The sequence below is a fragment of the Physella acuta genome, unplaced genomic scaffold (assembly GCF_028476545.2).
Source record: "Physella acuta isolate Inbredline_101_S28 unplaced genomic scaffold, ASM2847654v3 ptg001039l, whole genome shotgun sequence".
NCBI lineage: Eukaryota > Metazoa > Mollusca > Gastropoda > Physidae > Physella > Physella acuta.
The window spans coordinates 399807-425067 of NW_026732556.1; the positions used below are offsets into that span (position 1 = coordinate 399807).

The 25261-nt window shown below is 40.4% G+C and overlaps 1 protein-coding gene across 8 annotated transcripts in view; it reads left to right on the top strand.

Annotated features, from left to right (window-relative positions):
* LOC131954910 (dual specificity calcium/calmodulin-dependent 3',5'-cyclic nucleotide phosphodiesterase 1A) overlaps positions 1-25261 on the top strand; it is a 294315-nt gene that overhangs the window by 198808 nt on the left and 70246 nt on the right. Inside the window, exon 1 of one of the 8 annotated variants that reach the window (XM_059318753.1) lies at positions 8801-9271. The exons of the other annotated variants lie outside the window; for them this stretch is intronic. Within the exon in view, the coding sequence (XP_059174736.1) occupies positions 9100-9271 (172 nt within the window). The 5' untranslated portion in view covers positions 8801-9099. Of the gene's footprint in view, positions 1-8800; positions 9272-25261 lie in introns of those variants that run through there. 8 annotated transcript variants of the gene reach the window in all.

The window sequence follows — 25261 nt, forward strand, 5'->3', positions numbered from 1 at the left end:
AGGGGTTCGGCGGAGGTCAAGTCACACATCCGACTCGTACAATTCACGATCGGATGTTGTCATTACGGGCGATGTTGTCAGTGCGGACGATGTTGTAAGTGCGGATGATGTTGTCAGTGCGGATGATGTTGTCATTACGGATCATGTTTTCAGTGCGGACGATGGTGTCAGTGCTTACGATGTTGTCAGTGCGGATGATAGAACTATAAAGAAAGGCTTGGTGAGTGCGTCTATGAAACTGATGGGGCTCTGTACCCCCAAAATAGTGATAATCCAATCTGCTATACAATGCCTGTAACAAGTTTGTGAAACACCAAACAAACTTTATAACTCTAACTTACCCTAACCTTATCACTAACCCTTACTTACTCTAACCTTATCACTAACCCTAACCCCATCCCTATCCCCAACCTTAAAACAAATCCCAAATCCCAAAAACCCATCCCTAACGCTAACAAGAACCCTAAGCCTGACCCTAGACCTGTAGGCATTGTGTCAGGGTTACGTATCATGTTCTATGTTGGGGGAAGGGGTGGGGGGAGTATGTCGAATGAGTTGACAGGGGGAAAACGTCCTGCCCCAATCGGCCAACCCCCCCCCCACATCTATCTCGATCAAACTTTTCTACTAGCAGATTGCTTTTAACTTAAACCTGCCGTCAGAAATTATGGGATATCGTTGACCTGCATAATCTTGCTGTACAGGTCCTAAATCCTATGACGTGACTGCACGTATTGTCCGCACGTTTTCATCTTTCTCATTCAAATGTCGGCCTTTACCCCCCAACGTTACTGCTCACCTCGTGAGGGAAGTAATCGTGTCATTCGTTTCGTCATTCTATCTCTCCTCTTGCTCATTTCCAAGGCTGAATATTCATAGGCCAGCATTCGTGCAACCCATGTTCGCAAATGGCAGGCCAAATGGTTGGATCTACAACTGTTTTATCTGGCTACTCTGCTGGCTAAGGTAGGAATGGTGGCGACTTTAGTGGCTAAGATGGGAATGATGGCGACTTTAGTGGCTAAGATGGGAATGGTGGCGACTTTAGTGGCTAAGATGGGAATGATGGCGACTTTTGTGGCTAAGATGGGAATGATGGCGACTTTTGTGGCTAAGATGGGAATGATGGCGACTTCAGTGGCTAAGATGGGAATGGTGGCGACTTTAGTGGCTAAGATGGGAATGATGGCGACTTTAGTGGCTAAGATGGGAATGGTGGCGACTTTAGTGGCTAAGATGGGAATGATGGCGACTTTAGTGGCTAAGATGGGAATGATGGCGACTTTTGTGGCTAAGATGGGAATGATGGCGACTTTAGTGGCTAAGATGGGAATGATGGCGACTTTTGTGGCTAAGATGGGAATGATGGCGACTTTTGTGGCTAAGATGGGAATGATGGCGACTTTTGTGGCTAAGATGGGAATGATGGCGAGTTTAGTGGCTAAGATGGGAATGATGGCGACTTTTGTGGCTAATATGGGAATGATGGCGACTTTAGCGGCTAAGATGGGAATGATGGCGACTTTTGTGGCTAAGATGGGAATGATGGCGACTTTAGTGGCTAAGATGGGAATGATGACTTTTGCAGACGTCAGCTTTGTAATGGCAATACACAGCCGTCAGCTTTGTAATAGCAATACACAGCCGTCAGCTTTGTTATAGCAATACACAGCCGTCAGCTTTGTAATAGCAATACACAGCCGTCAGCTTTGTAATAGCAATACACAGTCGTCAGCTTTGTAATAGCAATACACAGCCGTCAGCTTTGTAATAGCAATACACAGCCGTCAGCTTTGTAATAGCAATACACAGCCGTGAGCTTTGTAATAGCAATACACAGCTGTCAGCTTTGTAATAGCAATACACAGCCGTCAGCTTTGTAATAGCAATACACAGCCGTCAGCTTTGTAATAGCAATACACAGCTGTCAGCTTTGTAATAGCAATACACAGCCGTCAGCTTTGTAATAGCAATACACAGCCGTCAGCTTTGTAATAGCAATACACAGCTGTCAGCTTTGTAATAGCAATACACAGCCGTCAGCTTTGTAATAGCAATACACAGCCGTCAGCTTTGTAATAGCAATACACAGCCGTCAGCTTTGTAATAGCAATACACAGCCGTCAGCTTTGTAATAGCAATACACAGCCGTCAGCTTTGTAATAGCAATACACAGCTGTCAGCTTTGTAATAGCAATACACAGCCGTCAGCTTTGTAACAGCAATACACAGCCGTCAGCTTTGTAATAGCAATACACAGCCGTGAGCTTTGTAATAGCAATACACAGCCGTCAGCTTTGTAATAGCAATACACAGCCGTGAGCTTTGTAATAGCAATACACAGCCGTGAGCTTTGTAATAGCAATACACAGCCGTGAGCTTTGAGAGGCATCCGATGTCTACCCCAATGATAGGAGCTTTGAACCACCACAACAGGTTGATAGAGTATCAAAGATTTCCTCTTCTTTCTGAACGATCCTATTCATGAACATACTCCTCTAGTGTCTGGTGTTGAGAAATGTTTTCAGCGCTACTATCTCAGTGCTAACTTTTAAGTACCTACTGCTAGTTACTTAATCACAATCGACTTAAAGAATATGCTAGTCACTCAAAGTTTAATTATCTTAGTCTTACATTATTCGCTTAAGTTTAATTACTGTATCTCACCACCGACAAACCCCACCTGTATCTCACCACCACCAAACCCCACCTGTATCTCACCACCTAACAAACCTCATCTGTATCTCACCACCAACAAACCTCATCTGTATCTCACCACCAACAAACCTCATCTGTATCTCACCACCAACAAACCCCACCTGTATCTCACCACCTAACAAACCTCATCTGTATCTCACCACCAACAAACCTCACCTGTATCTCACCACCAACAAACCTCATCTGTATCTCACCACCAACAAACCTCATCTGTATCTCACCACCAACAAACCTCATCTGTATCTCACCACCTAACAAACCTCATCTGTATCTCACCACCAAACAAACCTCATCTGTATCTCACCACCAACAAACCTCATCTGTATCTCACCACCAACAAACCTCATCTGTATCTCACCACCAACAAACCTCATCTGTATCTCACCACCAACAAACCCCACCTGTATCTCACCACCAACAAACCTCATCTGTATCTCACCACCTAACAAACCTCATCTGTATCTCACCACCTAACAAACCTCATCTGTATCTCACCACCTAACAAACCTCATCTGTATCTCACCACCAACAAACCCCATCTGTATCTCACCACCAACAAACCTCATCTGTATCTCACCACCAACAAACCTCATCTGTATCTCACCACCAACAAACCTCATCTGTATCTCACCACCAACAAACCCCATCTGTATCTCACCACCAACAAACCCCATCTGTATCTCACCACCAACAAACCTCATCTGTATCTCACCACCAACAAACCCCACCTGTATCCGAGACTTATCACGTGGGCGCCCAGTAGATGAACCGACTACAGGTAAAAGCTGACGTCTCGTCTGATTTCGTTGCTATTCTCGTCTACTGCCTCCTACCACTACAGCTCAACGTAGTTTTAGGTACTCACCTTTGAAACGCGAACAATAAAAAAATTATCTTCACCTAACTACTAAACTCTTTTACACTTAACATTCTGAGAGTATATATTGATACAGTGGCTACATTGACACTTTAAGATGGTGTCTGTATCGACACTATAAGATGGTGTCTGTATTGACACTATAAGATGGTGTCTGTATCGACACTATAAGATGGTGTCTGTATTGACACTATAAGATGGTGTCTGTATTGACACTATAAGATGGTGTCTGTATCGACACTATAAGATGGTGTCTGTATTGACACTATAAGATGGTGTCTGTATCGACACTATAAGATGGTGTCTGTATTGACACTATAAGATGGTGTCTGTATTGACACTATAAGATGGTGTCTGTATTGACACTATAAGATGGTGTCTGTATCGACACTATAAGATGGTGTCTGTATTGACACTATAAGATGGTGTCTGTATTGACACTATAAGATGGTGTCTGTATTGACACTATAAGATGGTGTCTGTATTGACACTATAAGATGGTGTCTGTATCGACACTATAAGATGGTGTCTGTATTGACACTATAAGATGGTGTCTGTATTGACACTATAAGATGGTGTCTGTATTGACACTATAAGATGGTGTCTGTATTGACACTATAAGATGGTGTCTGTATTGACACTATAAGATGGTGTCTGTATTGACACTATAAGATGGTGTCTGTATTGACACTATAAGATGGTGTCTGTATTGACACTATAAGATGGTGTCTGTATTGACACTATAAGATGGTGTCTGTATTGACACTATAAGATGGTGTCTGTATTGACACTATAAGATGGTGTCTGTATTGACACTATAAGATGGTGTCTGTATTGACACTATAAGATGGTGTCTGTATTGACACTATAAGATGGTGTCTGTATTGACACTATAAGATGGTGTCTGTATTGACACTATAAGATGGTGTCTGTATTGACACTATAAGATGGTGTCTGTATTGACACTATAAGATGGTGTCTGTATTGACACTATAAGATGGTGTCTGTATTGACACTATAAGATGGTGTCTGTATTGACACTATAAGATGGTGTCTGTATTGACACTTTAAGATGGTGTCTGTATTGACACTATAAGATGGTGTCTGTATTGACACTATAAGATGGTGTCTGTATTGACACTATAGGAAGGTGTCTGTATTGACACTATAAGATGGTGTCTGTATTGACACTATAAGATGGTGTCTGTATTGACACTATAAGATGGTGTCTGTATTGACACTATAAGATGGTGTCTGTATTGACACTTTAAGATGGTGTCTGTATTGACACTTTAAGATGGTGTCTGTATTGACACATTTAAAGTCGACGATGACTTGGAAGTTTACGCTACACGTCTAAAGATGAGTTTAACCGAACTGTCCGTGTATTGTTGACCGAACTGTCCGTGTATTGTTGACCGAACTGTCCGTGTATTGTTGACCGAACTGTCCGTGTATTGTTGACCGAACTGTCCGTGTATTGTTGACCGAACTGTCCGTGTATTGTTGACCGAATTGTCCGTGTATTGTTGACCGAACTGTCCGTGTATTGTTGACCAAACTGTCCGTGTATTGTTGACTGAACTGTCCGCGTATTGTTGACCCACTCAGAGAGGCAATTAAAAGTTTCCTTCCGTTATTTCTTCATTCACGTCATCGATGTTTTCATTCCTTGATTTTCTTCATTTGCCTTGCAGTTTTTTTTCCCTCCGTTTATCATGTTAATTTGTAAGCAGCCATCAAACAATTAGCTGCACACACACACACACAACCACACACACACACACACACACACAACCACACACACACACACACACAAACACACACACACACACACACATGCGTACAAGCAATATCGATAAATGCAAATGATGTTCTTTATCTCATAGTGTTCTGGTCAGACTACGCCATACATAAATAACATTGACTTTAAATTCCAGGGACACACAATCAAACTTAACGACCTATACAAACAGTTCTATAACTCAAGTTGTTAGCTGGGATGAAAATATGAATCTAAGCTAAGCTTCAAATATCTATCGCTATTTCTATTTCTTATCTCTGCCTCCTATCTGTGATTGTACTACACCTACTTCTTATCTCTGCCTATCTGTGATTGTACTACACCTACTTATCTCTGCCTCCTATCTGTGATTGTACTACACCTACTTATCTCTGCCTCCTATCTGTAATTGTACTACACCTACTTATCTTTGCCTCCTATCTGTGATTGTACTACACCTACTTATCTCTGCCTCCTATCTGTGATTGTACTACACCTACTTATCTCTGCATCCTATCTGTGATTGTACTACACCTACTTCTTATCTCTGCCTCCTATCTGTGATTGTATTAACCTACTTATCTTTGCCTCCTATCTTTGATTGTACTACACCTACTTATCTCTGCCTCCTATCTGTGATTGTACTACACCTACTTATCTCTGCCTCCTATCTGTGATTGTACTACACCTACTTATCTCTGCCTCCTATCTGTGATTGTACTACACCTACTTATCTCTGCCTCCTATCTGTGATTGTACTACACCTACTTATCTCTGCCTCCTAACTGTGATTGTACTACACCTACTTATCTCTGCCTCCTATCTGTGATTGTACTACACCTACTTGTCTCTGCCTCCTATCTGTGATTGTACTACACCTACTTGTCTCTGCCTCCTATCTGTGATTGTACTACACCTACTTGTCTCTGCCTCCTATCTGTGATTGTACTACACCTACTTCTCTCTGCCTCCTATCTGTGATTGTACTACACCTACTTATCTCTGCCTCCTATCTGTGATTGTACTACACCTACTTATCTCTGCCTCCTATCTGTGATTGTACTACACCTACTTATCTCTGCCTCCTATCTGTGATTGTACTACACCTACTTATCTCTGCCTCCTATCTGTGATTGTACTACACCTACTTATCTCTGCCTCCTATCTGTGATTGTACTACACCTACTTATCTCTGCCGCCTATCTGTGATTGTACTACACCTACTTGTCTCTGCCTCCTATCTGTGATTGTACTACACCTACTTCTCTCGTAATACATAATAGCAAACCACGTGTGCACCTGCTCAGTGAAGAGCTTTATAACGTTGATTGCCCTTTTCTTTGATCTTTGTGATCATGTTGGCTCATGTAAAACTTGAATCATAACGAATATTATCATTGGAACATTCTTGTATATGTTCGTTAACATTTACACTTATATCATCATTGGAACATACTTGTATATCTTCGTTAACATTTACACTTATCGTTGGAAGATACGCCTATATATTATGGTCATTAAAACACCTATTTATATGTGATCTTTGGAACAGACAAATGTATGTGTTGTAAAACAGGTGTACATGTGATAAGTAACACATTGGTGCGTGCTCTGTCCTCAAATCTGCTCTGTCCTCAAATCTGCTCTGTCCTCAAATCTGCTCTGTCCTCAAATCTGCTCTGTCCTCAAATCTGCTCTGTCCTCAAATCTGCTCTGTCCTCAAATCTGCTCTGTCCTCAAATCTGCTCTGTCCTCAAATCTGCTCTGTCCTCAAATCTGCTCTGTCCTCAAATCTGCTCTGTCCTCAAATCTGCTCTGTCCTCAAATCTGCTCTGTCCTCAAATCTGCTCTGTCCTCAAATCTGCTCTGTCCTCAAATCTGCTCTGTCCTCAAATCTGCTCTGTCCTCAAATCTGCTCTGTCCTCAAATCTGCTCTGTCCTTAAATCTGCTCTGTCCTTAAATCTGCTCTGTCCTCAAATCTGCTGTACTAGCTCAGGATGGAAGAGCGTTCCATTAATTAACTTACACTAATTGAGCAACATGACGTTCTTTGAAGAGAATTCCCCGTGAGCTAATCAAGCTCCCTACCTCCAGTTAACCTAATTAAGCTCCCTAGCTCCAGTTAACCATTACATCATATTCCTGGATAAAAATAATCCTTCCCGGTGCAAACAGGAATAGTAATTGACAAAAACATCTACATTACTGCTCCATAAAAAATGTTACATGTATTTGTTCTAGAATAGATAAAAAACCTCTGTATTTGTGATGAAAAGATGTTTTAAGCACTATAGCGAATATAACATTACACACATTACACATTACACACTGATGTACGTTTTGGGTAAAACCATATTACATGCATAGCGGTTGCCATGCAACAAATCATTTAAAATGCCTTGCTTCAGTTGAATCAAAACTATCACACCTATTGAATCCCCTGTTCTTGATTGTACATGTGTAATGTCCCAAGCTTATATTGATCACACAATGTTTCTAAGCTCAAGCGAATTCTGTTTGTCTTGATTTTTTTCGTTTTTTTTTTTTTGTGCCACAGATTTGGTTAGGTCGAGTCGAGTTGCTTTAAACGTAAATTCATTAGTGTAATTAAAATGTAAAGGTTTGTCTGATTCTAGAAGTTTCCACTCCCCCAGCCCTCTTGTTCTAATTTTCAACCGATGGCCTGGGCCCCTGTGTGTGAGTGGTCTGGTCACAGCATGCTCACACGTGAGTTACACGTGCGTCTTCTAGCAAACATTGGCTTTTGAACCTTCCCTCTTTAGTTAGTTGTGCTTTTAAAACTCGCCTATTTAGTAGGTTGTGCTTTTAAAACTCGCCTATTTAGTAGGTTGTGCTTTTAAAACTTGCCTATTTAGTAGGTTGTGCTTTTAAAACTTGCCTATTTAGTAGGTTGTGCTTTTAAAACTCGCCTATTTAGTAGGTTGTGCTTTTAAAACTTGCCTATTTAGTAGGTTGTGCTTTTAAAACTTGCCTATTTAGTAGGTTGTGCTTTTAAAACTTGCCTATTTAGTAGGTTGTGCTTTTAAAACTTGCCTATTTAGTAGGTTGTGCTTTTAAAACTTGCCTATTTAGTAGGTTGTGTTTCTTTATACTCCCTAATTAGTCATATGTTTTATTAAACTTGCCTTATCGGTAAGTAAGTTGTGTTTTCCCAACTTGCCTAGTCAATAAACATGTGTTGACCTATAGCGCCAAAACTGGCAATACTCACATGACTTGCTGACTTTAGTGTGGTGAAATAGAAAGGAGATTCGCTGCTGGAGTTTCTCTACCGCAGGATGTAAGGCACGGCACAAACATCCGTGTGATGAGACAGGTTTAGAGAGGTTTTGGATTACACAAATATCCGTGTGATGAGACAGGTTTAGAGAGGTTTTGGATTACACAAATATCCGTGTGATGAGACAGGTTTAGAGAGGTTTTGGATTACACAAACATCCGTGTGATGAGACAGGTTTAGAGAGGTTTTGGATTACACAAACATCCGTGTGATGAGACAGGTTTAGAGAGGTTTTGGATTACACAAATATCCGTGTGATGAGACAGATTTCGAGAGGTTTTGGATTATGATGAGTACAACTTAAGACCTCTAGTTTCTTCCAATCTGAACCAAGTTATTCATGATCTGATTTCTATGTGGATTACAACGCACCACTCAGGAGCGGCCTGTGCCTGCCCCGTGGGGGCCCCCCATGTCCCATGCCTGTCCCCACGGACATCCACGCCCCTGCACACCCTGCCTCCATGGATTTAAGCCGCCTCAAAGACCTCAAGCCCGGCCCTCCAGCGGCAGGGGACAGGCCCCGGATATACATGTCCAACAAGACCCACAAGGTGGTTGTTGTATTTCCTAACGGAGAAGTTGTGGAAGGTAAGGCTAGTTATAGTACATCTACTTTTTTTTCTTGTGTGGTGCAGTTACGTTATTTTACATCTACTTTTTTCTCTTGTATGGTGATAGTTACGTTATAGTATATCTACTTTTTTCTCTTGTATGGTGATAGTTACGTTATAGTACATCTACTTTTTTTCTCTTGTATGATGATAGTTACGTTATAGTACATCTACTTTTTTTTCTCTTGTATGGTGCTAGATAAGTTAATGTACATCTACTTTTTCTCTTGTATGGTGATAGTTACGTTATAGTATATCTACTTTTTTCTCTTGTATGGTGATAGTTACGTTATAGTACATCTACTTTTTTCTCTTGTATGGTGATAGTTACGTTATAGTATATCTACTTTTTTCTCTTGTATGGTGATAGTTACGTTATAGTACATCTACTTTTTTCTCTTGTATGGTGATAGTTACGTTATAGTACATCTACTTTTTTTTCTTGTGTGGTGCAGTTACGTTATTTTACATCTACTTTTTTCTCTTGTATGGTGATAGTTACGTTATAGTATATCTACTTTTTTCTCTTGTATGGTGATAGTTACGTTATAGTACATCTACTTTTTTTCTCTTGTATGATGATAGTTACGTTATAGTACATCTACTTTTTTTTCTCTTGTATGGTGCTAGATAAGTTAATGTACATCTACTTTTTCTCTTGTATGGTGCTAGTTACGTTATAGTATATCTACTTTTTGTCTTGTATGGTGCTAGTTACGTTATAGTATATCTACTTTTTCTCTTGTATGGTGCTAGATAAGTTAATGTACATCTACTTTTTCTCTTGTATGGTGCTAGTTACGTTATAGTATATCTACTTTTTTGTCGTGTATGGTGCTAGTTACGTTATAGTACATCTACTTTTTCTCTTGTATGGTGCTAGTTACGTTATAGTATATCTACTTTTTGTCTTGTATGGTGCTAGTTACGTTATAGTACATCTACTTTTTCTCTTGTATGGTGCTAGATAAGTTAATGTACATCTACTTTTTGTCTTGTATGGTGCTAGTTACGTTATAGTATATCTACTTTTTTGTCGTGTATGGTGCTAGTTACGTTATAGTACATCTACTTTTTCTCTTGTATGGTGCTAGTTACGTTATAGTATATCTACTTTTTGTCTTGTATGGTGCTAGTTACGTTATAGTACATCTACTTTTTCTCTTGTATGGTGCTAGTTACGTTATAGTACATCTACTTTTTGTCTTGTATGGTGCTAGTTACGTTATAGTACATCTACTTTTTCTCTTGTATGGTGCTAGTTACGTTATAGTACATCTACTTTTTCTCTTGTATGGTGCTAGATAAGTTAATGTACATCTACTTTCTTGTGATGTGTGTCGTGTGGTGAAAGTTCCGTTATTCTGCATCTACACGATCACTGCGTATCACTGAAGCTGGTCATTGCTGACATTGGCTTTACCCTATGCTGTTCCCATTGATGGGTTTTGTCTTACGCGTTAATCCTGATACTAAATTTGGACTTTGCCTGGTGCTATTGATGGACTTGTTTGGTTTTCCTTCTAAGACTTGGCTTTTATTAGTGCTCGTGCTACTTGCGAGCTTTTGCTCACATATTTGGCTGTTTGCACGTGGACGTCAGCTCACATATTTGGCTGTTTGCACGTGGACGTCAGCTCACATATTTGGCTGTTTGTACGTGGACGTCAGCTCACATATTTGGCTGTTTGTACGTGGACGTCAGCTCACACATTTGGCTGTTTGCACGTGGACGTCAGCTCACACATTTGGCTGTTTGCACGTGGACGTCAGCTCACATATTTGGCTGTTTGTACGTGGACGTCAGCTCACATATTTGGCTGTTTGTACGTGGACGTCAGCTCACACTGTTTGTACGTGGACGTCAGCTCACACTGTTTGTACGTGGACGTCAGCTCACACTGTTTGCACGTGGACGTCAGCTCACACTGTTTGCACGTGGACGTCAGCTCACATTGTTTGTACGTGGACGTCAGCTCACATATTTGGCTGTTTGTACGTGGACGTCAGCTCACATATTTGGCTGTTTGTACGTGGACGTCAGCTCACATATTTGGCTGTTTGTACGTGGACGTCAGCTCACATATTTGGCTGTTTGTACGTGGACGTCAGCTCACATATTTGGCTGTTTGCACGTGGACGTCAGTTTTTTTTTGTCAACACATCTCAACGTTGTATTACCAAACATTTTACCATGTGTACTTAACACAAAGAATAACACTACATCTTTTTGTTTTAAAATCAGACCTCATTCAAAGTTAAATGGAGGTGAACGGAGAGAATTAACAAAGCGCAGACAACTCATTGCGTACAATAAAAGGTAGTTATCTCTAGCACTTGATTCAATCAATCAAATCTCACTCACCTTGACATGCGCAGCGCGGACAAAAACTCGCGAGATAAGATACGGGTTTTGAAAGCAACATTTCACTGTCGGCCGAGCATATTTTTAGGATCAAGTTATTTATAGGGAAGCTGTTTCTCCCAGCTAGAATGTGCTGCCATTGATCAGAGAGTTGAGAAACTAAAATATCCCAGCCGCTAGTCCTAGTGGGACTTGTTGATGGCACTTTTCTTTACGATTTCTTATACATTGAAGTGATTGGCTCTTTTAAGTTTTAAAGCATCTATTTCTGTTGGCCTAATTAGAATATTTAAATAGAAACTTTTTTTTTCTTGCACCCTCCAAGAATTTAAAATCAAGCCATGCATAATGGGGCTAATTGTAAAAAGTGTAAAATGAGTTACGCTAATTAAAGATGGCTTAAAACAGAAAAATATTTCCACAACGTAAAGATGGCGTGAAGGTCGCTGACTTTTATCCAACCCGCTGATCGCAAGGCATCGCTTTAAAACAAGGTCATTTAAAGGTCATGAGATATCAGGCTATACAATAATCCACTCGTTAGTTGATCATTAACACCGTCTTGGTATTGAAATGACGAGGTGAGTAGCCTCCCCTGTCGTGGTAGACTGGCTTCAACGTTCAGCAATGTGAACACAGAAATACATTGGACGTCACTGATTCAACATCGTGTATATGCTGTAGGTAATATACATCGTGTATATGATATTGGTATTATACATCGTGTATATGATATTGGTATTATACATCGTGTATATGATATTGGTATTATACATCGTGTATATGATATTGGTATTATACATCGTGTATATGATATTGGTATTATACATCGTGTATATGCTATAGGTATTATACATCGTGTATATGATATTGGTATTATACATCGTGTATATGCTGTAGGTATTATACATCGTGTATATGATATAGGTATTAAACATCGCGTGTATGCTACAGGTATGAAACATCGTTATTAAGTTAGGAGTTGGTTTTCATTATCAAAAGATGTTTAAAGGCGTATTGGTTATAAGGCTGATGACGTTTGTTAGCGTTTTAATCCTGATGACATCTGTTTAGTCATGCAACTGATGAAATCTGTTTAGTCATGCCAATTATGACATCTGTATAGTCATGCAGCTGATGAAATCTGTTTAGTCATGCAGCTGATTACATCTGTTTAGTCATGCAACTGATGACATCTGTTTAGTCATGCAACTGATGACATCTGTTTAGTCATGCAGCTGATGACATCTGTTTAGTCATGCAGCTGATGACATCTGTTTAGTCATGCAACTGATGACATCTGTTTAATCATGCAACGACATCTGTTTAGTCATGCAGCTGATGACATCTGTTTAGTCATGCAGCTGTTGACATCTGTTTAGTCATGCAACTGATGACATATGTTAAGTCATGCCAATTATGACATCTGTTTAGTCATGCAGCTGATGACATCTGTTTAGTCATGCAGCTGATGACATCTGTTTAGTCATGCAACTGATGAAATCTGTTTAGTCATGCCAATTATGACATCTGTTTAGTCATGCAGCTGATGAAATCTGTTTAGTCATGCAGCTGATGACATCTGTTTAGTCATGCAACTGATGACATCTATTTAGTCATGCAACTAATGACATCTGTTTAGTCATGCAACTGATGACATCTGTTTAGTCATGCAACTGATGACATCTGTTTAGTCATGCAACTGATGACATCTGTTTAGTCATGCAACTGATGACATCTGTTTAGTCATGCAGCTGATGACATCTGTTTAGTCATGCAACTGATGACATCTGTTTAGTCATGCAGCTGATGACATCTGTTTAGTCATGCAGCTGATGACATCTGTTTAGTCATGCAGCTGATGACATCTGTTTAGTCATGCAACTGATGACATCTGCTTAGTCATGCAGCTGATGACATCTGTTTAGTCATGCAACTGATGACATCTGTTTAGTCATGCAGCTGATGACATCTGTTTATTCATGCAGCAGATGACATCTGTTTAGTCATGCAGCTGATTACATCTGTTTAGTCATGCAGCTGATGACATCTGTTTAGCCATGCAACTGATGACATCTGTTTAGTCATGCAACTGATGACATCTGTTTAGTCATGCAACTGATGACATCTGTTTAGTCATGCAACTGATGACATCTGTTTAGTCATGCAACTGATGACATCTGTTTAGTCATGCAGCTGATGACATCTGTTTAGTCATGCAGCTGATGACATCTGTTTAGTCATGCAGCTGATGACATCTGTTTAGTCATGCAGCTGATGACATCTGTTTAGTCATGCAACTGATGACATCTGTTTAATAATGCAACGACATCTGTTTAGTCATGCAGCTGATGACATCTGTTTAGTCATGCAGCTGTTGACATCTGTTTAGTCATGCAACTGATGACATATGTTAAGTCATGCCAATTATGACATCTGTTTAGTCATGCAGCTGATGACATCTGTTTAGTCATGCAACTGATGACATCTGCTTAGTCATGCAGCTGATGACATCTGTTTAGTCATGCAACTGATGACATCTGTTTAGTCATGCAGCTGATGACATCTGTTTATTCATGCAGCTGATGACATCTGTTTAGTCATGCAGCTGATTACATCTGTTTAGTCATGCAGCTGATGACATCTGTTTAGCCATGCAACTGATGACATCTGTTTAGTCATGCAACTGATGACATCTGTTTAGTCATGCAACTGATGACATCTGTTTAGTCATGCAACTGATGACATCTGTTTAGTCATGCAACTGATGACATCTGTTTAGTCATGCAGCTGATGACATCTGTTTAGTCATGCAGCTGATGACATCTGTTTAGTCATGCAGCTGATGACATCTGTTTAGTCATGCAGCTGATGACATCTGTTTAGTCATGCAACTGATGACATCTGTTTAATAATGCAACGACATCTGTTTAGTCATGCAGCTGATGACATCTGTTTAGTCATGCAGCTGTTGACATCTGTTTAGTCATGCAACTGATGACATATGTTTAGTCATGCCAATTATGACATCTGTTTAGTCATGCAGCTGATGACATCTGTTTAGTCATGCAGCTGATGACATCTGTTTAGTCATGCAACTGATGAAATCTGTTTAGTCATGCCAATTATGACATCTGTTTAGTCATGCAGCTGATGAAATCTGTTTAGTCATGCAGCTGATTACATCTGTTTAGTCATGCAACTGATGACATCTGTTTAGTCATGCAACTGATGACATCTGTTTAGTCATGCAGCTGATGACATCTGTTTAGTCATGCAGCTGATGACATCTGTTTAGTCATGCAACTGATGACATCTGTTTAATCATGCAACGACATCTGTTTAGTCATGCAGCTGATGACATCTGTTTAGTCATGCAGCTGTTGACATCTGTTTAGTCATGCAACTGATGACATATGTTAAGTCATGCCAATTATGACATCTGTTTAGTCATGCAGCTGATGACATCTGTTTAGTCATGCAGCTGATGACATCTGTTTAGTCATGCAACTGATGAAATCTGTTTAGTCATGCCAATTATGACATCTGTTTAGTCATGCAGCTGATGAAATCTGTTTAGTCATGCAGCTGATGACATCTGTTTAGTCATGCAACTGATGACATCTGTTTAGTCATGCAACTGACGACATCTGTTTAGTCATGCAGCTAATGACATCTGTTTAGTCATGCAACTGATGACATCTGTTTAGTCATGCAACTGATGACATCTGTTTAGTCGTGCCAATTATGACATCTGTTTAGTCATGCAGCTGATTACATCTGTTTAGTCATGCAGCTGATGACATCTGTTTAGTCATGCAACTGATGACATCTGTTTAGTCATGCAACTGATGACATCTGTTTAGTCATGCAACTGATGACATCTGTTTAGTCATGCAACTGATGACATCTGTTTAGTCATGCAGCTGATGCCATCTGTTTAGTCATGCAACTGATGAAATCTGTTTAGTCATGCCAATTATGACATCTGTTTAGTCATGCAGCTGATGAAATCTGTTTAGTCATGCAGCTGATGACATCTGTTTAGTCATGCAACTGATGACATCTGTTTAGTCATGCAACTGATGACATCTGTTTAGTCATGCAGCTGATGACATCTGTTTAGTCATGCAACTGATGACATCTGTTTAGTCATGCAGCTGATGACATCTGTTTAGTCATGCAACTGATGAAATCTGTTTAGTCATGCCAATTATGACATCTGTTTAGTCATGCAGCTGATGAAATCTGTTTAGTCATGCAACTGATGACATCTGTTTAGTCATGCCAATTATGACATCTGTTTAGTCATGCAGCTGATGAAATCTGTTTAGTCATGCAGCTGATGACATCTGTTTAGTCATGCAACTGATGACATCTGTTTAGTCATGCAACTAATGACATCTGTTTAGTCATGCAACTGATGACATCTGTTTAGTCATGCAACTGATGACATCTGTTTAGTCATGCAACTGATGACATCTGTTTAGTCATGCAACTGATGACATCTGTTTAGTCATGCAGCTGATGACATCTGTTTAGTCATGCAACTGATGACATCTGTTTAGTCATGCAGCTGATGACATCAGTTTAGTCATGCAACTGATGAAATCTGTTTAGTCATGCCAATTATGACATCTGTTTAGTCATGCAGCTGATGAAATCTGTTTAGTCATGCAACTGATGACATCTGTTTAGTCATGCCAATTATGACATCTGTTTAGTCATGCAGCTGATGAAATCTGTTTAGTCATGCAGCTGATGACATCTGTTTAGTCATGCAACTGATGACATCTGTTTAGTCATGCAACTAATGACATCTGTTTAGTCATGCAACTGATGACATCTGTTTAGTCATGCAACTGATGACATCTGTTTAGTCATGCAACTGATGACATCTGTTTAGTCATGCAACTGATGACATCTGTTTAGTCATGCAGCTGATGACATCTGTTTAGTCATGCAACTGATGACATCTGTTTAGTCATGCAGCTGATGACATCTGTTTAGTCATGCAGCTGATGACATCTGTTTAGTCATGCAGCTGATGACATCTGTTTAGTCATGCAACTGATGACATCTTCTTAGTCATGCAGCTGATGACATCTGTTTAGTCATGCAACTGATGACATCTGTTTAGTCATGCAGCTGATGACATCTGTTTATTCATGCAGCTGATTACATCTGTTTAGCCATGCAACTGATGACATCTGTTTAGTCATGCAACTGATGACATCTGTTTAGTCATGCAACTGATGACATCTGTTTAGTCATGCAACTGATGACATCTGTTTAGTCATGCAACTGATGACATCTGTTTAGTCATGCAGCTGATGACATCTGTTTAGTCATGCAGCTGATGACATCTGTTTAGTCATGCAGCTGATGACATCTGTTTAGTCATGAAGCTGATGACATCTGTTTAGTCATGCAACTGATGCGCCTATTTCCATTTTTCTTCAAGTCCTCGGACTCCCTGAACACCAGGGTCAATAACAGTATGACGACATATGCTAGAGAACAGAGATCAGCCAATCAATGGGCTCCATCACAATATGCAAATGAGACGAACAAGTTAACATACGGGATGATTGAACTGGATGTGGCATTCTTATCTGGTTATGTGAAGATTTGTAGCCAAATATCTGTATTTGGCTTTCTTATCTAGTTATGTGAAGATTTGTAGCCAAATATCTGTGTTTGGCTTTCTTATTTGGTTATGTGAAGATTTGTAGCCAAATATCTGTGTTTGGCTTTCTTATTTGGTTATGTTAAGATTTGTAGCCAAATATCTGTATTTGGCTTTCTTATCTAGTTATGTGAAGATTTGTAGCCAAATATCTGTGTTTGGCTTTCTTATTTGGTTATGTGAAGATTTGTAGCCAAATATCTGTATTTGGCTTTCTTATTTGGTTATGTTAAGATTTGTAGCCAAATATCTGTATTTGGCTTTCTTATCTAGTTATGTGAAGATTTGTAGCCAAATATCTGTGTTTGGCTTTCTTATTTGGTTATGTGAAGATTTGTAGCCAAATATCTGTGTTTGACTTTCTTATCTAGTTATGTTAAGATTTGTAGCCAATTATCTGTGTTTGGCTTTCTTATCTAGTTATGTGAAGATTTGTAGCCAAATATCTGTGTTTGGCTTTCTTATTTGGTTATGTGAAGATTTGTAGCCAAATATCTGTGTTTGGCTTTCTTATCAGGTTATGTGAAGATTTGTAGCCAAATATCTGTGTTTGGCTTTTTAAAATCTGGTTTTTTAAAGATTTGTAGCCAAATATCTGTGTTTGGCTTTCTAATCTGGTTATGTGAAGATTTGTAGCCAAATATCTGTGTTTGGCTTTTTAAAATCTGTTTTTTTAAAGATTTGTAGCCAAATATCTGTGTTTGGCTTTCTTATCTGGTTATGTGAAGATTTGTAGCCAAATATCTGTTGTGTTATGATTTTTATTTGGTTATTTGATGTTTTGTAGCCAAATATCTGTGTTAGGCATTTTAAAATCTGTTTTTTTAAAGATTTGTAGCCAAATATATGTGGTTGGCTTTCTTATCTGGTTATGTGAAGATTGGTAGCAAAAAGAGAGAAGCCACAAAAGAATTCAAAAGATTCAAAAAATAAATTTCTGATCCCAATGTCTTAATCATACAACAGTTTTATTTAATTCCCTGCTCGGGTCTGCTGCTAGTATTTTTTGTATATCGTCTCACAATATGTCGTTAAGATGAACGGCTCAAATAGTTGTATCACGTAACTACCCATCAATTATCTCTACATATTTATCAGTCGAAAAAGTCTAGATTAGTAAGGTCTAAAATAGTAACTAAAACATTCATCTCTTTTACAATATATATATATATATATATATATATATATATATATATATATATATATATATATATATATATATATATATATATATATATATAGTGTGTGTGTGTGTGTGTGTGTTTGTGCGTTTTGATACAATGTAGACATCCCAATGTCAGCTGTCAACTGGATCCAAACCGGATGTGGCATACAAATTCTATTGACAGAGCATGCGCGGGCAACAAGTTTTTGTCATTACCGGCCATTAGGTTTCATTTAGCAGCTGAGTTTTTATTTCCAATATCATTTCATTGATCAGATTGTGAAAACGACGAGAAAAAGTCGAGAATGCGATCTGTTGATTTATGCCTGTCATCTTTTGACGGACGACATCAATGGACGTGAAGAGCCCAACACAGGCTATCGGCAGTTTGTGAAAAAATACGACTCGGACATTCGCTTAAAAAATGACGCTAGACAGAAGCAATGCTTTATTTATATTTGTACGTTAGCTTCGACTCGCTTGAATGGTTTGTTTCTAATAGAAAATGTCGTTTGCTGTACTCTCTGCTAAGTTGTGATAACTCGTTTGTTGCTGAAGTGTTTCTTGTAGGAAGGTAAATGGGAAACACACGGAACAAATGCCACCACACATATTTTAGCCAGCATACAAACGCTAGCTAACCCTAACACCACCATACAAATGCCAGCTAACCCTAACACCATACAAATGCCAGCTAACCCAAACACCATACAAATGCCAGCTAACCCTAACACCATACAAATGACAGCTAACCCTAACACCACCATACAAATGCCAGCTAACCCTAACACCATACAAATGCCAGCTAACCCTAACACCACCATACAAATGCCAGTTAACCCTAACACCACCATACAAATGCCAGCTAACCCTAACACCATACAAATGCCAGCTAACCCTAACACCACCATACAAATGCCAGCTAACCCTAACACCACCATACAAATGCCAGCTAACCCTAACACCATACAAATGCCAGCTAACCCTAACACCACCATACAAATGCCAGCTAACGCTAACACCATACAAATGCCAGTTAACCCTAACACCACCATACAAATGCCAGCTAACCCTAACACCACCATACAAATGCCAGTTAACCCTAACACCACCATACAAATGCCAGCTAACCCTAACACCATACAAATGACAGCTAACCCTAACACCATACAAATGACAGCTAACCCTAACACCATACAAATGCCAGCTAACCCTAACACCACCATACAAATGCCAGTTAACCCTAACACCACCATACAAATGCCAGCTAACGCTAACACCATACAAATGCCAGTTAACCCTAACACCACCATACAAATGCCAGCTAACCCTAACACCACCATACAAATGCCAGCTAACCCTAACACCATACAATTGCCAGCTAACCCTAACACCATACAAATGCCAGCTAACCCTAACACCACCATACAAATGCCAGCTAACCCTAACACCATACAAATGCCAGCTAACCCTAACACCATACAAATGACAGCTAACCCTAACACCATACAAATGCCAGCTAACCCTAACACCACCATACAAATGCCAGCTAACCCTAACACCATACAAATGCCAGCTAACCCTAACACCACCATACAAATGCCAGCTAACCCTAACACCATACAAATGCCAGCTAACCCTAACACCACCATACAAATGCCAGCTAACCCTAACACCACCATACAAATGCCAGCTAACCCTAACACCATACAAATGCCAGCTAACCCTAACACCATACAAATGCCAGCTAACCCTAACACCACCATACAAATGCCAGCTAACCCTAACACCATACAAATGCCAGCTAACCCTAACACCATACAAATGACAGCTAACCCTAACACCATACAAATGACAGCTAACCCTAACACCATACAAATGCCAGCTAACCCTAACACCACCATACAAATGTTAGCTAACCCTAACACCATACAAATGCCAGCTAACCCTAACACCACCATACAAATGCCAGCTAACCCTAACACCATACAAATGACAGCTAACCCTAACACCATACAAATGACAGCTAACCCTAAAACCATACAAATGACAGCTAACCCTAACACCACCATACAAATGCCAGCTAACCCTAACACCATACAAATGCCAGCTAACCCTAACACCATACAAATGCCAGCTAACCCAAACACCATACAAATGCCAGCTAACCCTAACACCATACAAATGCCAGCTAACCCTAACACCATACAAATGCCAGCTAACCCTAACACCATACAAATGCCAGCTAACCCTAACACCATACAAATGCCAGCTAACCCTAACACCACCATACGTGGATGCCATATCCGTTACTCCCCGACGCTTTCACCAGCTTATGTGAGTCAGGAGAAGATAACTCAAACAAAGATAATGTTTGGTCGTTGTCTCAGACATGAGGAGATTTATGGCAATAACCGGTCTCATTTGTGACGTCAACGGTCCGGGGAAGACCGGAAATAAATAGCAAAGCTATTTTTACTTTATCTCTACAGACTCGCGTGCTGTCTGTGTCAGTGTTATTCTAGAATGTCCACATTGTGTCGGTCGTTATGCCTGTGTTATTCTAGAATGTCCACATTGTGTCGGCCGTTATGCCTGTGTTATTCTAGAATGTCCATATTGTGTCGGCCGTTATGCCTGTGTTATTCTAGAATGTCCATATTGTGTCGGTCGTTATGCCTGTGTTATTCTAGAATGTCCACATTGTGTCGGTCGTTATGCCTGTGGTATTTTAGAACGTCCATTAGATTAGTTACAGTAACAAGTTTGAAGAGTTACTTTGTCTTGTAAACGGAAACATTTTGTAGAACGTTATTACAAATTGTTGAGCTCGTCTGAAATGTCTTAAGTTGATGGAGATGTGAAACTGAATGGACCGTTTGTACTTTAACAATCGGCAGCCGTTTGAAAACATTATCGCTGCTAGCGGAACATTGGAAAGACAGAATGCACATTATAAAGAAAAGACAAATCGGTTTCTAAAACGAGCACAAGAAATGACAGCAGCTGCATATTTCACCTGTACAGACGACTGTATATTTCCTGGTCTCGAGTTCCTGCCATCGCTACACCGCTGCCCTGCATGTTCATGCAAGCTCCCATGATCGTTCCTTTCTTAATGCATTCCGGCTGTAGGAACATAAGATTTATCAGACGATCGCTGCACTAAAGAACAAATGGCTTGTCAAGATTCACAGAGCCAGCCCAATAGCTTTTGGTTATTACCTTGTTGACGCCTACACTGGCTGGCGAGACGGAGGCATTTAGCGACAAATTAAAGCACTACTCTACACCTCTGTAGTAAACCTCAGCAGTAATAGACAGGCTGTTGGCACGGTTCTATCTGTACTTGCTGACACAGACTTCATTTGCTGCAAGGTCGCAGGGGTAATAATGTCTATGTAGTGAAAACATAACAATACTTGGACGTGTATGCCACGATAACATAACAATACCTGAAGTATGTAGCGAAAATATAACAATACCTGAAGTATGTAACAAGAACATAACAATAGCTGGACGTATGTGACGAGAATATAACAATACCTTGACCTGTCTAGTCTATTAACCAGTTATCTAACCACGTTTGGGCAACCTTAGCACAAAACGTTAATACTATCTGGACTGGTCTTTTGTACTTGTTGTATATAATCTATATCTACCAAACACACTACATGACGTCGATAAAGCCATCCAATTACTTTCACATGAATCCGATCCTCATGAATCTCATCAACCCCCCCCCCCCCCCACACACACACTCATACGTGTGAATCTATTGGCATGTAAAACCCCTCCCCCTCATCATATCTTCTCTCCCCCCTCCCTTCATATCCTCCCCCACCACCCCCATCAAATCCTTTCTTCCACCCCTCCCCCATCAAATCCTCTCTTCCACCCCTCCCCCATCAAATCCTCTCTTCCACCCCTCCCCCATCAAATCCTCTCTTCTCTTCCAACCCCACCCCACCCCCACCCCCCCCCCCCATCATATCATCTCCCCCCCCCATCATATCCTCTCCCCCTTCCATCATATCCTCTCTTCTCCCCCCCCCCCCCACATCATATTTTCGCTTCTCTCCCCCCCCCATCATATCCTCCTCCCATCATATTCTATCCCCCCCCCCCCCGACATCATAGTTTCTCTTCTCTCCCCCCACCCCCATCATATCCTCTCCCCCCCCCATCATATCCTCCCCCCATCATATTCTATCCCCCCCCCCGACATCATAGTTTCTCTTCTCTCCCCCCACCCCCATCATATCCTCTCCCCCCCCCCCCCTCCACATCATATCCTCTCTTCCACCTCTGCCCAGCATATGTGGCGTGTCAAGAAGTTTTTATGCCGTCTCCTTGGGCCAGAATTCTTGGATTTTTTTTCTCCCTGCGTCAGGCCAGGTCACGACTCACTAGCATCTCGGCCCTTCGTCATGGCCAGGTCACGACTCACTAGCATCTCGGCCCTGCGTCATGGCCAGGTCACGACTCTCTAGCATCTCGGCCCTGCGTCATGGCCAGGTCACGACTCACTAGCATCTCGGCCCTGCGTCATGGCCAGGTCACGACTCACTAGCATCTCGGCCCTGCGTCATGGCCAGGTCACGACTCACTAGCATCTCGGCCCTGCATGAGTCACGACTCTCTAGCATCTCGGCCCTTCGTCATGGCCAGGTCACGACTCACTAGCATCTTGGCCTTGCGTCATTCAAATCAAAGGCTTTTGTTTGTATAGTTTAATTTTGAGCCGGCTATGTAGAAGATTACATGGGTCATGTACTAGATGTAGAAGGTTACATGGGTCATGTACTAGACGTAGAAGGTTACATGGGTCATGTACTAGATTTAGAAGGTTACATGGGTCATGTATGATTAAAATTAAGCACATCTTTACAGCAGCAATTACTCTCCTCACGGTCATGGTAAACTTGTGATGGTAACATCACCCCCTCCCTAGTGTACTTGTGATGGTGACATCACCCCCCTATTGTACTTGTGATGTTAACATCACACCCCCCTAGTGTACTTGTGATGGTGACATCACACCCCCCTAGTGTACTTGTGATGGTAACATCACAACCCCCCCTAGTGTACTTGTGATGGTAAGATCACCCCCCTAGTGTACTTGTGATGGTGACATCACACACCCCCCTAGTATACTTGTGATGGTAACATCACCCCCCCCCCCCTAGTGTACTTGTGATGGTAACATCACCCTATGGTGTGCGACTGTCTGTAAATCTGTCGAGAAAAATGACTAAAATTAATTGCTTAGGGGAAAAACGGGTTTAATTACGATTATAGATATATATATATATATATATATATATATATATATATATATATATATATATATATATATATATATATATATATATATATATATATATATATATTAATGTAAACGTTTTGAATCATTAGATTTTAAACACAGCAGGCCGCCTACTGTTTGGACGAACGTATTTACCAATTATGTTAACTAAGGGAAGTAACCGGTAAATATATCTTGCTCAACAGAGTTATGTGCCTTTAATTCTTACTTCTATGGTAAATAAAACTACACGTCTTAATTCATAGAGAACGTTTTACCCTTTTTAAATCATATAAAATGGATTATATAGATTTAGACGTACTTTTTTTAGCAGAGGGGTTTATACTTTTATAAATATTTTGGCGTGAAAGATATTTTAAAATGAAGATCCCAAAAGTATTTTAAAAATTATTTAAAACATCAAAAATAAATATACGAAATTATATCATGAATCATCATCCTAGAGCTACTTATAATATATAGGAAAGGAAAAAAGAAAAGTATTAATTAAAAGTTTTTTATAAACATTTTGCTTATACTATTCAGTTTTTTTTTAAAAAACTAATTTAAAACATGTTTGAACAACTGCACAGACATACGGTGAGGTAGCTTTTGTTCTAAAGAAAGCGAGTTCTGATCATTTGCATAATGGGCGTGGCTCTAACGTTTGCGAGTTGACCTAGATGTCAATATAGAGAAAGTTCAGCAACTCGTGTTCGCTCTCCTCCCCGCCAGCACCAGACGACAAGAATGTTTTTCTATACCGAGGGGAGAGAACCGTGCTGAAATCAGATGGACAGCCGCCCGCCATTGGTGTGTGGGCTAGCCGCTGGGCTGGCCACAGAAATCGTTCAACGTTAATGAAGTCAGGCTTGGTCATCTCTACATACGGAACTCCTCCATACAAAGTGGCCAGTCTACATACGGAACTCTTCCATACAAAGTGGCCAGTCTACATACGGAACTCTTCCATACAAAGTGGCCAGTCTACATACGGAACTCTTCCATACAAAAGGGCCAGTCTACATACGGAATTCTTCCATACAAAGTGGCCAGTTTGTTTAAAACATGTTCAAACTTTAAAAAGTTTAAAATCCCGTATGTTGATGTATTTCAAAATACTTTTAGAGTTAGAGTATGGTCGTGTCGAAAATATGACATATTTCTATTTGATTCCCCACACCTATAATGTAGATGTACCTCCTTACTCAAGCATCCACCATCCCCCACTACACCATCCCCCACTACACCATCCACCAATCCCCACTACACCATCCACCATCCCCCCACTATACCATCCACCATCACCCACTCCACCACCATCCACCATCCCCCACTACACCATCCGTCATCCCCCACTCCACCATCCACCATCCCCCACTCCACCATCCACCATCCTCCACTACACCATCCTTCATCCCCCACTACACCATCCCCCAC